Source organism: Amphibalanus amphitrite, unplaced genomic scaffold (assembly GCF_019059575.1).
Source record: "Amphibalanus amphitrite isolate SeventyFive unplaced genomic scaffold, NRLGWU_Aamphi_draft 000272F_arrow, whole genome shotgun sequence".
In the NCBI taxonomy this organism is placed as follows: Eukaryota; Metazoa; Arthropoda; class Thecostraca; order Balanomorpha; family Balanidae; genus Amphibalanus; species Amphibalanus amphitrite.
The window spans coordinates 116,059-129,380 of NW_024881767.1; the positions used below are offsets into that span (position 1 = coordinate 116,059).

Sequence of the window (13,322 nt, forward strand, 5' to 3'; positions counted from 1 at the left end):
AACAAATGATCCACACGCAGGTAAGGGCCACGGATGCGTGTTAACATGCATGGTGATACTGCGCCGCACAATCACTGTTTTTATCTATCATCACTAGAATGGCAGGACAGAAGAGCGCCTGCAGTTATACCCCTTTCGCGTTTATGGAACAAGTCTTTCAGCGAACAAATCTTTCGCCAATAGATGGCAGGACAGAAGAGCGCCTGCAGTTATACTGTGCCGCAGCACCTCTTTCACGTTTATGGAGCAAGTCGTCACGATTGCGGTTCCGGTCTAATATTCTCAGCTATCTGACGCACTCGCATGTCGAGAATTTGGTCACTGGTAGTACAAGCAGTGGAAGTAAATAATGCACACGTAGGTAAAAGACAGACGCAAGTACATGCAGTGAATAGTGATACTCTGCCGCTATGACCACCGTTTACATCTTTCGCCAATAGATGGCAGGAAGCAGAGCGCCTGTAGTTATACTGCGCCGCAGGACCCCTTTCGCGTGTACAGTGAGATGTAGTGAGATGCCACTTATGATGTTGGACATAAACATCATATCACCTACGCAGTCCGAAGTTTTGAATCTCGAGCAAGCAAAGAGTACCGGTAAGGTAAAGAGCAGAGAGGCGAGTACCGGCCCTTTCAAAGCACAACAAAGAAAAATTAAAGAGTGTACTCTTCCTAAATCTGTCATAAGAAACTATAAGAAAGTCTTATAATAACAGTTTACATGTAGAACCTCGAAACATGAAAGCTCAAGTCTCTTATACCGACGATTTCCTGCCGGCTATTGCGAGGCAGTTTTGTTTTTTATCACGCGCTGTGCAGAAAAATCTACTGTAGAGAAAAAAGAATAATCGGAGGCCGACGTCGGTACCGATGGTACATAACCATGTTGATGTATCGTCGTGATTTCCTTTCTTCACACATTGTATAAACAATCATTATTGACGCGGCACATCGTTTTCTATTCAATACGTGTATGTATACTGTACATACCTACTGTGTATCGCGCGGGTGATGCCATGCCTTCGTCCGCAAGAACCCTCAAGCGCAAGAGGCAAGAGCGCTACCAACGGCAGGTGCAGGCAAGGTAAGCACTGCAAGCTTACTTTATAACCCAGAAATTAGAAAATGGTGGTTCATTTTCGCGGTGATAGCCATGTATAATTTAGAAATATTAGCGCATAAGTATATTGACTTATATCGGCCGCTACATCGGCAGCTGGCTGCATTTCATCGGCCTCATTACAATGAAGTGAAACAAATGTAGTCCTAACAAATATACACATCATTCCAACTTCACACATAGGCACCCATGTCTTGCTTAGTAATAATATGTCGTAAAAGAGAGAGTCTTATGTTTTGTATCGTGTCCGAGTGCTAAACTATAGATTTTATTAATAAATGCAATAAATGTTAAACCAAATTGCACTATTACACTCAGACACCGTCCCTTGCACACAATCACGGACGAAACGTGACGCTGTTTATATCGCACTCCTGTTCCCTACATAGAGGTCATGTGAAATGAGATTTTCTCGCTGTACGTACGTGTTTTATTTGTTTCTTTATTTAGGCACTATAGCATCGTTTGCTATATTGATGGTTCACCTCGACAACGATACATCTTTTTTCAAGCCTGTGTTTTCAGAATGACTTTTACCATAACAATGCTTCAATTTTAACTCCACTTCCGCTTTTAATTATCATATTTTTTTTTTTCACTACAGGCTGGCTAACGCTCGACCGGGCTCCGACGTTGAGTCAGACACCAGCGTAACCCAGCCGGTCACTTCCGATGGGCGACAGAGGACCAATGCTTTGCACCTGGCAAGAACAAACGCGGTAAGTATTTTTGGAAAGGTGAATTACTTTATTGCGATCAAGTATCGTCGTACCGTACTTAGCATTAAAAAACTATCTTCAGTTACATCAACGCTTATCAATTGTAACGCTCCCATGTTCCATTTCTTTCCGCCAGGGACCTAGCGGCACAGCCGCTGCCACCGAGCAGCCGCCCACCGCTTTGGCGCCGGCCATCCCGATCGCGGTAAGTGTTTGGACGGAAAGCTGTCTTTTTGATACGTCCACAATTATCGCATATTCGGTAAAACGACGACCTTGCAACATTGCATGATGCATATTCAATCGCTATAAATATATACGCCCATTTCTAAAGACGTATTCTGGTTGTCAATGCATAATCATCATCATCCTTCACCAATCGTAACGCTCCCATGTCCCATTTGTTTCCGCCAGGGACCTAGCGGCACGGCCGCTGCCATCGAGCAGCCGCCCACCGCTTTGGCGCCGGCCATCCCGATCGCGGTAAGTGTTTGGACGGAAAGCTGTCTTTTTGATACGTCCACAATTATCGCATATTCGGTAAAACGACGACCTTGCAACATTGCATGATGCATATTCAATCGCTATAAATATATACGCCCATTTCTAAAGACGTATTTCGGTTGTCAATGCATCATCATCATCATCCTTCACCAATTGTAACGCTCCCATGTCCCATTTCTTTCCACCAGGGACCTAGCGGCACAGCCGCTGCCACCGAGCAGCCGCCCACCGCTTTGGCGCCGGCCATCCCGATCGCGGTAAGTGTTTAGACGGAAAGCTGTCTTTTTGATACGTCCACAATTATCGCATATTCGGTAAAACGACGACCTTACAACATTGCATGATGCATATTCAATCGCTATTAATATAAACGCCCATTTCTAAACACGTATTCCGGTTGTCAATGCATCATCATCATCATCCTTCACCAATTGTAACGCTCCCATGTCCCATTTCTTTCCGCCAGGGACCTAGCGGCACAGCCGCTGCCACCGAGCAGCCGCCCACCGCTTTGGCGCTGGCCATCCCGATCGCGGTAAGTGTTTGGACGGAAAGCTGTCTTTTTGATACGTCCACAATTATCGCATATTCGGTAAAACGACGACCTTACAACATTGCATGATGCATATTCAATCGCTATTAATATAAACGCCCATTTCTAAACACGTATTCCGGTTGTCAATGCATCATCATCATCATCCTTCACCAATTGTAACGCTCCCATGTCCCATTTCTTTCCGCCAGGGACCTAGCGGCACGGCCGCTGCCACCGAGCAGCCGCCCACCGCTTTGGCGCCGGCCATCCCGATCGCGGTAAGTGTTTGAAAGGAAAGCAGTCTTTTTGATACATCCACAATTATCGCATATTTGGTAAAACGACGACTTCGCAACATTGCATGATGCATTAATCGCTATAAATATATGCGCCCATTTCTAAAGACGTATTCCGGTTATCAATGCATCATCATCATCATCCTTCACCAATTGTAACGCTCCCATGTCCCATTTCTTTCCGCCAGGGACCTAGCGGCACGGCCGCTGCCATCGAGCAGCCGCCCACCGCTTTGGCGCCGGCCATCCCGATCGCGGTAAGTGTTTGAAAGGAAAGCAGTCTTTTTGATACGTCCACAATTATCGCATATTCGGTAAAACGACGACCTTGCAACATTGCATGATGCATATTCAATCGCTATAAATATATACGCCCATTTCTAAAGACGTATTCCGGTTGTCAATGCATCATCATCATCATCCTTCACCAATTGTAACGCTCCCATGTCCCATTTCTTTCCGCCAGGGACCTAGCGGCACAGCCGCTGCCACCGAGCAGCCGCCCACCGCTTTGGCGCCGGCCATCCCGATCGCGGTAAGTGTTTAGACGGAAAGCTGTCTTTTTGATACGTCCACAATTATCGCATATTCGGTAAAACGACGACCTTACAACATTGCATGATGCATATTCAATCGCTATTAATATAAACGCCCATTTCTAAACACGTATTCCGGTTGTCAATGCATCATCATCATCATTCTTCACCAATTGTAACGCTCCCATGTCCCATTTCTTTCCGCCAGGGACCTAGCGGCACAGCCGCTGCCACCGAGCAGCCGCCCACCGCTTTGGCGCCGGCCATCCCGATCGCGGTAAGTGTTTGGACGGAAAGCTGTCTTTTTGATACGTCCACAATTATCGCATATTCGGTAAAACGACGACCTTGCAACATTGCATGATGCATATTCAATCGCTATTAATATAAACGCCCATTTCTAAACACGTATTCCGGTTGTCAATGCATCATCATCATCATCCTTCACCAATTGTAACGCTCCCATGTCCCATTTCTTTCCGCCAGGGACCTAGCGGCACAGCCGCTGCCACCGAGCAGCCGCCCACCGCTTTGGCGCCGGCCATCCCGATCGCGGTAAGTGTTTGGACGGAAAGCTGTCTTTTTGATACGTCCACAATTATCGCATATTCGGTAAAACGACGACCTTACAACATTGCATGATGCATATTCAATCGCTATTAATATAAACGCCCATTTCTAAACACGTATTCCGGTTGTCAATGCATCATCATCATCATCCTTCACCAATTGTAACGCTCCCATGTTCCATTTCTTTCCGCCAGGGACCTAGCGGCACAGCCGCTGCCACCGAGCAGCCGCCCACCGCTTTGGCGCCGGCCATCCCGATCGCGGTAAGTGTTTGGACGGAAAGCTGTCTTTTTGATACGTCCACAATTATCGCATATTCGGTAAAACGACGACCTTGCAACATTGCATGATGCATATTCAATCGCTATTAATATAAACGCCCATTTCTAAACACGTATTCCGGTTGTCAATGCATCATCATCATCATCCTTCACCAATTGTAACGCTCCCATGTCCCATTTCTTTCCGCCAGGGACCTAGCGGCACAGCCGCTGCCACCGAGCAGCCGCCCACCGCTTTGGCGCCGGCCATCCCGATCGCGGTAAGTGTTTGGACGGAAAGCTGTCTTTTTGATACGTCCACAATTATCGCATATTCGGTAAAACGACGACCTTACAACATTGCATGATGCATATTCAATCGCTATTAATATAAACGCCCATTTCTAAACACGTATTCCGGTTGTCAATGCATCATCATCATCATCCTTCACCAATTGTAACGCTCCCATGTCCCATTTCTTTCCGCCAGAGACCTAGCGGCACAGCCGCTGCCACCGAGCAGCCGCCCACCGCTTTGGCGCCGGCCATCCCGATCGCGGTAAGTGTTTGAAAGGAAAGCAGTCTTTTTGATACGTCCACAATTATCGCATATTCGGTAAAACGACGACTTCGCAACATTGCATGATGCATATTTAATCGCTATAAATATGCGCTCATTTCTCAAGACGTAGTCCGTTTGTCATTGCATCATCGGCATCATCCTTTACCAATTGTAACGCTCCCATGTCCCATTTCTTTCCGCCAGGGAACTAGCGGCACGGCCACTGCCACCGAGCGACCACCGGCCACCCCCACTGAGACGCCACAATCGTCCATGTCTGCGGCTCCGACCACCTTCCTCACCGAGATCGACGCTGGGGGTGTTGGCGACGCTGCCCAAGCCCATGTTAGCGCGTCACAAGCTGCAAGAGCTCGAAGACTGGAACTTCAGCGAGCCAGGACTGCAGCAAACCGGCTAGCTGAGACCGATGCTCAGCGCCAGGCTCGGCTCGCTGCCAATGCTGAGCGTCTCTCCCAGGCCAGGGAGGCAGAGACGCCTTCACAGCGCCAGGCTCGGCTCGCTGCTGACCTCGAACGGCACTCCCAGGCCAGGGAAGCTGAGACGCCTTCGCAGCGCCAGGCTCGGCTCGCTGCCAATGCTGAGCGTCTCTCCCAGGCCAGGGAGGTTGAGACCGCCGCTGAGCGGCAGGCTCGGCTCGCTGCCAATGCTGAGCGTCTCTCCCAGGCCAGGGAGGCAGAGACCGCTGCTGAGCGCCAGGCTCGGCTCGCTGCCGACGCCGAGCAGCACGCGCAGGCATGGCGCCAGCAAAATGCCGAGCAGCAGGCCGAGCGTGCCGCGTATTTACGCGACCGGCGCGCGGCACTCCGCCTCGCCCACCCGGAGCAACTTGGCCGCCACTACAGTCCAGAGACTTTCGCCATGCCGGCTGCGCTCAACATTGGTCGAATGGAGCACGTCTGCGGCTTTTGTGGCGCTCTGTGCTGGGCCAAGGAAGCACCCGGCTCCTGTTGTAGCAAGGGCAAGGTCGCGCCGCCCTTCCACCCGCCGCCTCCGCCCGAACTCGCCGAGCTTTTCACCACCAACTCGCCGCTGCACCGCGAGTTCATGACGAACATCCGACGCTACAACTGCGCGTTCCAGCTCGCCAGCATGGGCTGCAAGGAGGTGCGTCAGCCGGGATGGAATCCCAACTTTACTATCCAGGGCAACGTCTGTCACTTCATCGGCAGCCTCCTCCCGGCCGATGGAGCTGAAGCAAAATTCATGCAAATTTATTTCCTGGACGACCAGCTGGCGGCGCGGACCGGCCTTTTTGAAGGCCTCAACGAGGACGTCTTGCGACTGCTGGAACAGGTGCTGCAGCGCTGCAACGTCTACATCCAGTCGCTGCTGCCCGCCAAGCAGATGCTAGACGCCCTGCCCGACCAGCGCTGCCGCATCGTGATGACTGAGCAGCGCCGTCCGCTGTCGGAGCATGAGCGCCGTTTCAACCTGCCCGCCTGCAGAGAGGTGGCGGTGCTCATGCCCAATGAGCCAGTCGGCCGTCGCGACATTATCCTGCAGCACCGTGACGGAGCGGTGCGGCGGATCGACGAGTTCCACCGATCATACGATCCGCTACACTACGTGCTGCTGCACCCGCTCGGCACAGACGGCTGGTCGCTGGCGATGAAACAAGAGCTGGCCGTCACTGCCCGTCAATACTACGCGTTTCACCTGCGCTACAGACCCGGCCACTTTAACATCCTGCCACGCGGCCGTCGGCTGTTCCAGCAGCTGCTGGTGGACGCGGAGGTGAAGGTGGAAGCCGACCGGCTAAACTACATCCGTACCCACCAGGACGGACTCAACGGCTTCCGCGCGGAGTCCATCCGTGGCATCCGGGACGCCCTGGAGGCGGGCGAGCAGGCCGGCAGAACCGTGGGCCGTGTCGTGCTGCCAGCAAGTTTCACTGGAGGGCCACGGTATATGATGGCTAAACTCCAAGACTGCCTCACCTATGTGCGTGAGTTCGGCGGTGCCGACTTTTTTGTCACGGTAACCTGTGACCCGCACTGGCCAGAAATTGTCGACACCGTCCAACGGCAGTTCCCCGGGGACCAGGCCAGCGATCACCCGGACATCGTGTCGCAGGTGTTTCACCTGAAGATGCGAGGCCTGCTGCACCTGCTGCGCGGCGGCGTCCTCGGACGCGTGCGTGCCATCATGCACACCATCGAATGGCAGAAACGAGGTGAGTTCAGAAATACTGCTTATTGTCTCGCTCACACTCGGCAATCGTGATACTGCACCGCATAGCACTCGGACACGGCGGTGCAGCATTGTCATGATACTGCTATTATTGGCCACTTGAAATATTTCGCCAATGTGCTGTGTAGATTCGTTCGAACAGGGTCAAACATTTAATTGTTTATTCTATCCATTTCATATAAAATTATGTTTTTGATGTCATGAAACACATAACATTAGCCTTTATATTACTAGCTGACTTATAGAACAACTCATCACGTACAACATTTGTTGTACATACTTATCATTATCACAGTCAGAAATATACATAGGTCTCACGGTCTGGTATATCAGTTTTTACCCATGGCACAATCTGCTATTATCCATTCAATTCATTTACCAATTTCGTCTTTTTCAGGCCTGCCACACGCCCACATCGTCGTCTGGATGGTGCCGGACGACAAGCCGCGTCCCGACCAAATCGACGACTGTGTGGTGGCGGAGCTGCCGGACCCTGCCGAGGATCCTGAGCTGCACGACTTGGTCAGGTCCAAAATGGTGCACGGCCCGTGCGGCGGCCTCAACCCGAGGTCGGCGTGCATGGCAGACGGCGCCTGCACCAAAAAGTTCCCCCGGAACTTCCAGCGGGAGACGGTGGTGCCGGAGCGCGGCTACCCGCTGTACCGCCGCCGCGCCCCGGAGGACGGCGGTTTCACCACCGAGCCGCGCGGCCGTCCTGCCGACCGAGACCGCCCGCGGCTGGACAGCCGCTGGGTTGTCCCTTTCAACCCATTCCTGCTACGTGCCCTGAAGGCCCACGTCAACGTGGAGGTTATAAGCCATTCGACCTCCTGTGTCAAGTACGTGGTCAAGTACGTCCAGAAGGGCTCCGACCAGTCCACCTACACCGTGGTGACTGAGGAGGGTGAGCTGGACGAGGTGGCCACCTACCAGCACTGCAGGTACCTCGGCTCAATGGAGGCGTCCTGGCGGCTGCTAGATCTGCCGATCCACGAGCACCATCCGGCCGTTGAGCAGCTGGACCTCCACCTCAGCGACGACGATCGGCGGCTCCAGTTCCGCAACGACGCCAATCTGGAGGCTGTCCTTCAAAACCAGCGGGCCTCCAAGCTGACCGCCTTCTTCCAACTGTGCGCCGCTGATGAATTCGCCCGTACTCTACTGTACACAGAGGTGCCGAAGCATTATACGTGGAATACGGGTGCGACACGCTGGCAGCGACGGAAGCGCGGCGCGCCACACCCAACCGAGCCGGGGCTGTTCACCACGGACACCCTGGCACGCATCTTTACCACCACTCCGCGCGCAGGAGACCTGTTCTTCCTGCGTTTGCTGCTGATGCGCGTGCCAGGACCGACCAGCTTCCTGGACCTGAGGACGGTGGACGGCGAGGTGCTGCCCACCATGCAGCAGGCGTGCTCAGCCAGAGGCTTGCTGGAGGACGGCGAGCATTGGGACCGCGCGCTGGCCGAGGCCACCACCAGCGGTTATCCCAACCGGCTCCGGCTCCTGTTCGCCATCATCCTGACCGAGGGTGGCGCCACGTGTGATCCGGTGCGGCTCTGGGCGGCTCACCAGCCGGCCATGTCCGAGGACATAACGCACCGCCAGGAGCTGCTGCGCGCCGCCGGCAGACCCTGCATGTCGGCGGAGGAGATCCAGCTCGAGACGCTCCGGCGAGTCGGACTGTGCCTGCAGCGTCTCTGCGGCCGGACGGTCGGCAGCTTCGGTCTGCCGGAGCCCCCTGCCGGCCCTGTTGCAGCTGAAGCCGAGCCCGACTTCGCTCTCGACCAGCAGCAGGCGTATCTGGCAGAAAACGAGCACCTACTGACGGCGGACCAGCGCGTCGTCTACGACGAAGTCGTCAGGCGGCTGACAGACGGAACCGGTGGCGCCATTTTTCTTCAGGCTCCCGGAGGCTGCGGTAAAACGTTTTTGGAAAACGTTTTGCTCGCCAAGGTGCGCAGCCAGGGAGCGGTGGCCGTCGCAGTGGCCACGTCCGGCATTGCCGCCTGCCTGCTGGACGGCGGCACTACGGCGCACTACCGCTTCAGAATCCCGCTGCGCCTGCACGCAGATGAGAACGTGTGCGGCATCGCACAGAGGACGCCGGAGGCGGAGCTGCTCCAAGCCTGTCGCCTCATCGTATGGGATGAGGCGGCCATGGCCAACCGGCGCGCCTTAGAGGCAGTGGATCGCACCCTGCGCGATCTGCGAGACACCGACGAGGAGTTCGGCGGCATCGTGACGGTGCTGTCCGGCGACTGGCGGCAAATTCTGCCGGTTGTAAGGAACGGCTGCCGGGCCCAAGTGGTGGACGCCTGCCTGAAGTCGTCCCCGCTCTGGAACACTGTGACGGTGATGCAGCTGGAGACTAACATGCGCGTCCAGCTGCATCAAGACGCCAGAGCAGCCGAATTCTCGGACTTCCTGCTGAGAGTCGGCAACGGCGAGCTGCCCATCGTCCGGGAACTGGGAGAGGACGTCATTGACGTGCCGCCAGAAATCCGAAGCCCGGCCACCAGCGTCGCGGAGCTGGCTGTTCGGATTTTTCCGGACCTGGCGGCCAACTATGTGGACACCGAGTGGCTCCACCAGCGGGCCATTCTGACTCCAAGGAACTCAGATGTCGACAAGGTCAACCAGGTGCTGATGGAGATGCTGCCTGGCGCGACAGCGGAATACCGAAGCGTCGACAGCATGTCCGATCCGGAGGCTGTGCCAATGCCAACGGAAGTCCTCAACAGCCTGGAGCTTTCAGGACTGCCGTCTCATCGCCTGACTCTCAAGGTGAGCAATGAAGCCCATACAGATAAGTTTACAAACATTGTTAATGCAAGAATGTCAGCAATCGCCACGCATTTTTTTGTCGATCGTTTTTAAATGTAAATGTGAACATATAACTAAATTTTTCTTTTTAACCTACGCGCGAATGATTTAAACATTTGACACCCACTACTACATAAAAACAATGTTTATTGAAAAGGCTGTTCTGTTACTAGCATTATTGCAATCCCATCAACTCTCTGTCTCATTAATTGTGTTTGAGTTCATTGTGTTTGCGTTGTTTGCGTACATTACCCTCATAAAAGCTCAATTCATTCCGTGGTGAACCATGGCTAAAAAAAGACATTGGCTAATGCCAAACAACTGTAATTATATAATACCGATATTATTACATCTGAATGATTTCTGTTTCAGGTCGGTGCGCCTGTGATCCTGATGAGAAACATCGACGCCCCGAGGACTGTCAACGGCACGCTCTGCACCGTCTCCAGGCTCCACGCCAACGTGCTGGAGCTGCGCGTGGGTTCCGGACCGAGCCGCGGCGAGGCCCTGTTTCTGCCGCGTCTGCCCCTGGAGGTGGACGGCGCTGACTCGGGACTGGGGTTCAGCTTCCGGCGACTCCAGTTCCCGGTCAAAGCGGCCTTCTGCCTCACCATCAACCGGTGCCAGGGGCAAACCAAAAGGAAGATCGGCGTCTACCTGCCCAGTCCGGTTTTCACGCACGGGCAGCTCTACGTCGCCCTGTCGCGCGTTGGCGACTTCGACGCGGTGGAGGCGCTCACCACCGCGGCGACTACACGCAACGTCGTCTACAGAGAGGTTCTGTAGACCGCGCCCGACCATCCACAACACCGATCTCCACTCCAGCTCCACCTAGATCGGCTGCTGCTCCTCCCAGGTTGATCTAACCGGCTTGCATCGGCGCTAGCTTTCCGCTACCTGCCGGGGTCTCCTCCTGGGTTAACAAAAAATGGAGACGCGGTCTGATGTGGCCGTCTTCTCGCGACAGACCGTGTTTAATACTAAGAGCCACAGAAAGCTACTAGGTGAGTCGCCAATTGCTACACAAAGTTATGAACAATCAAAATTAATATGACGACCCATCAAATGATGCACAGTATGATAAGCAAAAAAAAAAAACCGAAGCTTAAAAGGCCGATTTAGATTACGGCTCTGGATGACGGTGGATTAAAGTACGTCAATTATCTGCACCAAGATGTGCTGGCAGAAAAAAGCGTTTGTTTTTTAATTGCCATTGGCCATCGCCGTTTGCCCATACACGTTTTCAGCCGGCCTGTGGTGATACTGTGCCGCAATGATCGCTATCTTCATCTTTCGCCCATAGATGGCAGCTTAAGAGCGCCTGCGGATATGCTGTGCCGCAATGCCTACACAAATAAGATGAGTGAGTATGTGGTACGAAAATAAGCCCCTTAGTAAAAAAAAAGATCAGTATGTGCTCAGCTTCAGCCCATTCGTAAGCAACTCCACCACCAATTGGAACAATATCAACACCCGCACGTTGATAATTTGGCGTACTGTACATATGTACAGTAATGCTGCCTCGCGACGCTAGGCAAGCGGGAACCGTAGGTAGACCTGAAGCCTACGGCAGAATGACAATCTGAACGACTTAAACCGCGCTTATCAATATGAACATTGAAGGTTAGGTTAGGTCAGGCTAGATCAGGTGAGATGAGGTCAGGTCAGGCTATGGCGGGCTAGGCTGGGTTACATTAGGATGGGTTTAATTTCATTTCACATACTTTTTACGAAGAAAATATGCCTCCAGGTATTCCCCGTGACCTGACACCTATGAGCAGAACCAGCGTGACACGGGTTAACTATTCAACTGAAGTGACCCAGGTGGGCCAGTGTGACCTCCGTGACTCAGTTTGACCCAATGTGACCTGGCCTGACCGAAAGTGACTTCACCTGACCCCTTGACCCCCTGACGTGACCCATTGTGACCTGAGGGAACAAATTTGACATGTCATGACCCAGTGTGTTCTAAGGTGACCTGAAATAACCCAGCGTGACCTTCGTGACACCTATGACCTGAGATGACCCATTTACCGGAAATTAAACCCATTCTGACCCCTTGATTCATCTTTTCGCGTACATCAAGACCTTTAGAAGTCATATCAACTCGAAATAACAATCACTCCAACTGAGTTATTCTGCGTAATGCTAACCAACGTCGCGAAGCAAGTGGCGCAGCCGCTTGTCTACTATACTATTTGTGAAATGAAACTCTGTCTGTCTGTGTTTCTGTTTGCACCGTGCAGAGGGGTGCTTTGACGCCGTGCGCAGGTCAAACGGTGCGGTCGATGGGGCTGAAATTTTCACAGCGTGTTGATGACGTCACGCGCACGTGCAGTGTCGAGGTTCGAGTCTCGGGGGGTCGATGGTTCGCACGTGGCACGCCCTGGAAAAAGGTGCATTTTCTCCAAATTTGCTCGGTCTTCAAGTCATCGGCAGCCGGGTTCGACGAACTTTGCAACTAAAATGCATGACGATCGGCGGCGGGTGCCTCTCATTTGCAGATTGACAGCTTATTTATTTTGATAAACAGAGGCGAATGAAGATGTTGATTTTCGGTAAATAAAGACAGTTTTCAATGCGCTTACACAAATGCACCGCGTTTGACGCAATGCGCCACATTTGTCACGAGGCGCCATTTTTGTCACAAAACGCACAACTTTATCAAATATGGTCCGATAAACGTGCGATTCGGTGGAAGGATGCATGACAAACGGACAGGAAGAAATGCACCACTTTTGTCGCAATGCGCCACATTTGTCACAAGGCGCCATTTCCACCAAATAGGGCAAAGAATAATGGGGTGACACGAGTAGGAGCAGGGTTAGGAACTCTTTTTTTTAGTTTATCAGTTTATCTGATAGTCTGTGACCTCACATGACCCAGTGGTAGTAGTAGATGTAGTGGTAGTAGTATATGTAGGGGTAGTGGTAGTATTAGGGGTAGTGGTAGGGGTAGTGTTAGGGGTAGTAGGGGTAGTGGTAGGGGTAGTGGTAGGGGTAGTAGTAGTGGTAGTAGTAGGGGTAGTAGTAGGGATAGTGGTAGGGGTAGTGGTAGGGGTAGTAGTAGTGGTAGGGGTAGTAGTAGGGGTAGTGGTAGGGGTAGGGGTAGTGTTAGGGGTAGTGGTAGGGGTAGGGGTAGTGGTAGGGGTAGTGGTAGGGGTAGTGGTAGGGGTAGGGG

The 13,322-nt window shown here is 52.8% G+C and overlaps 1 protein-coding gene across 1 annotated transcript; it reads left to right on the forward strand.

Moving 5' to 3' along the window:
• Positions 1-5: 5 nt before the first annotated feature.
• Positions 6-10,928, forward strand: LOC122387048. The gene is made up of 17 exons (XM_043376846.1): positions 6-20; positions 1,976-2,044; positions 2,254-2,322; positions 2,532-2,600; positions 2,810-2,878; positions 3,088-3,156; positions 3,363-3,431; positions 3,641-3,709; positions 3,919-3,987; positions 4,197-4,265; positions 4,475-4,543; positions 4,753-4,821; positions 5,031-5,099; positions 5,307-5,447; positions 5,718-7,296; positions 7,711-10,103; positions 10,515-10,928. Exons 1-17 carry the CDS (start codon positions 6-8, stop codon positions 10,926-10,928), a joined length of 5,370 nt encoding a protein of 1,789 aa, XP_043232781.1.
• Positions 10,929-13,322: the final 2,394 nt, after the last annotated feature.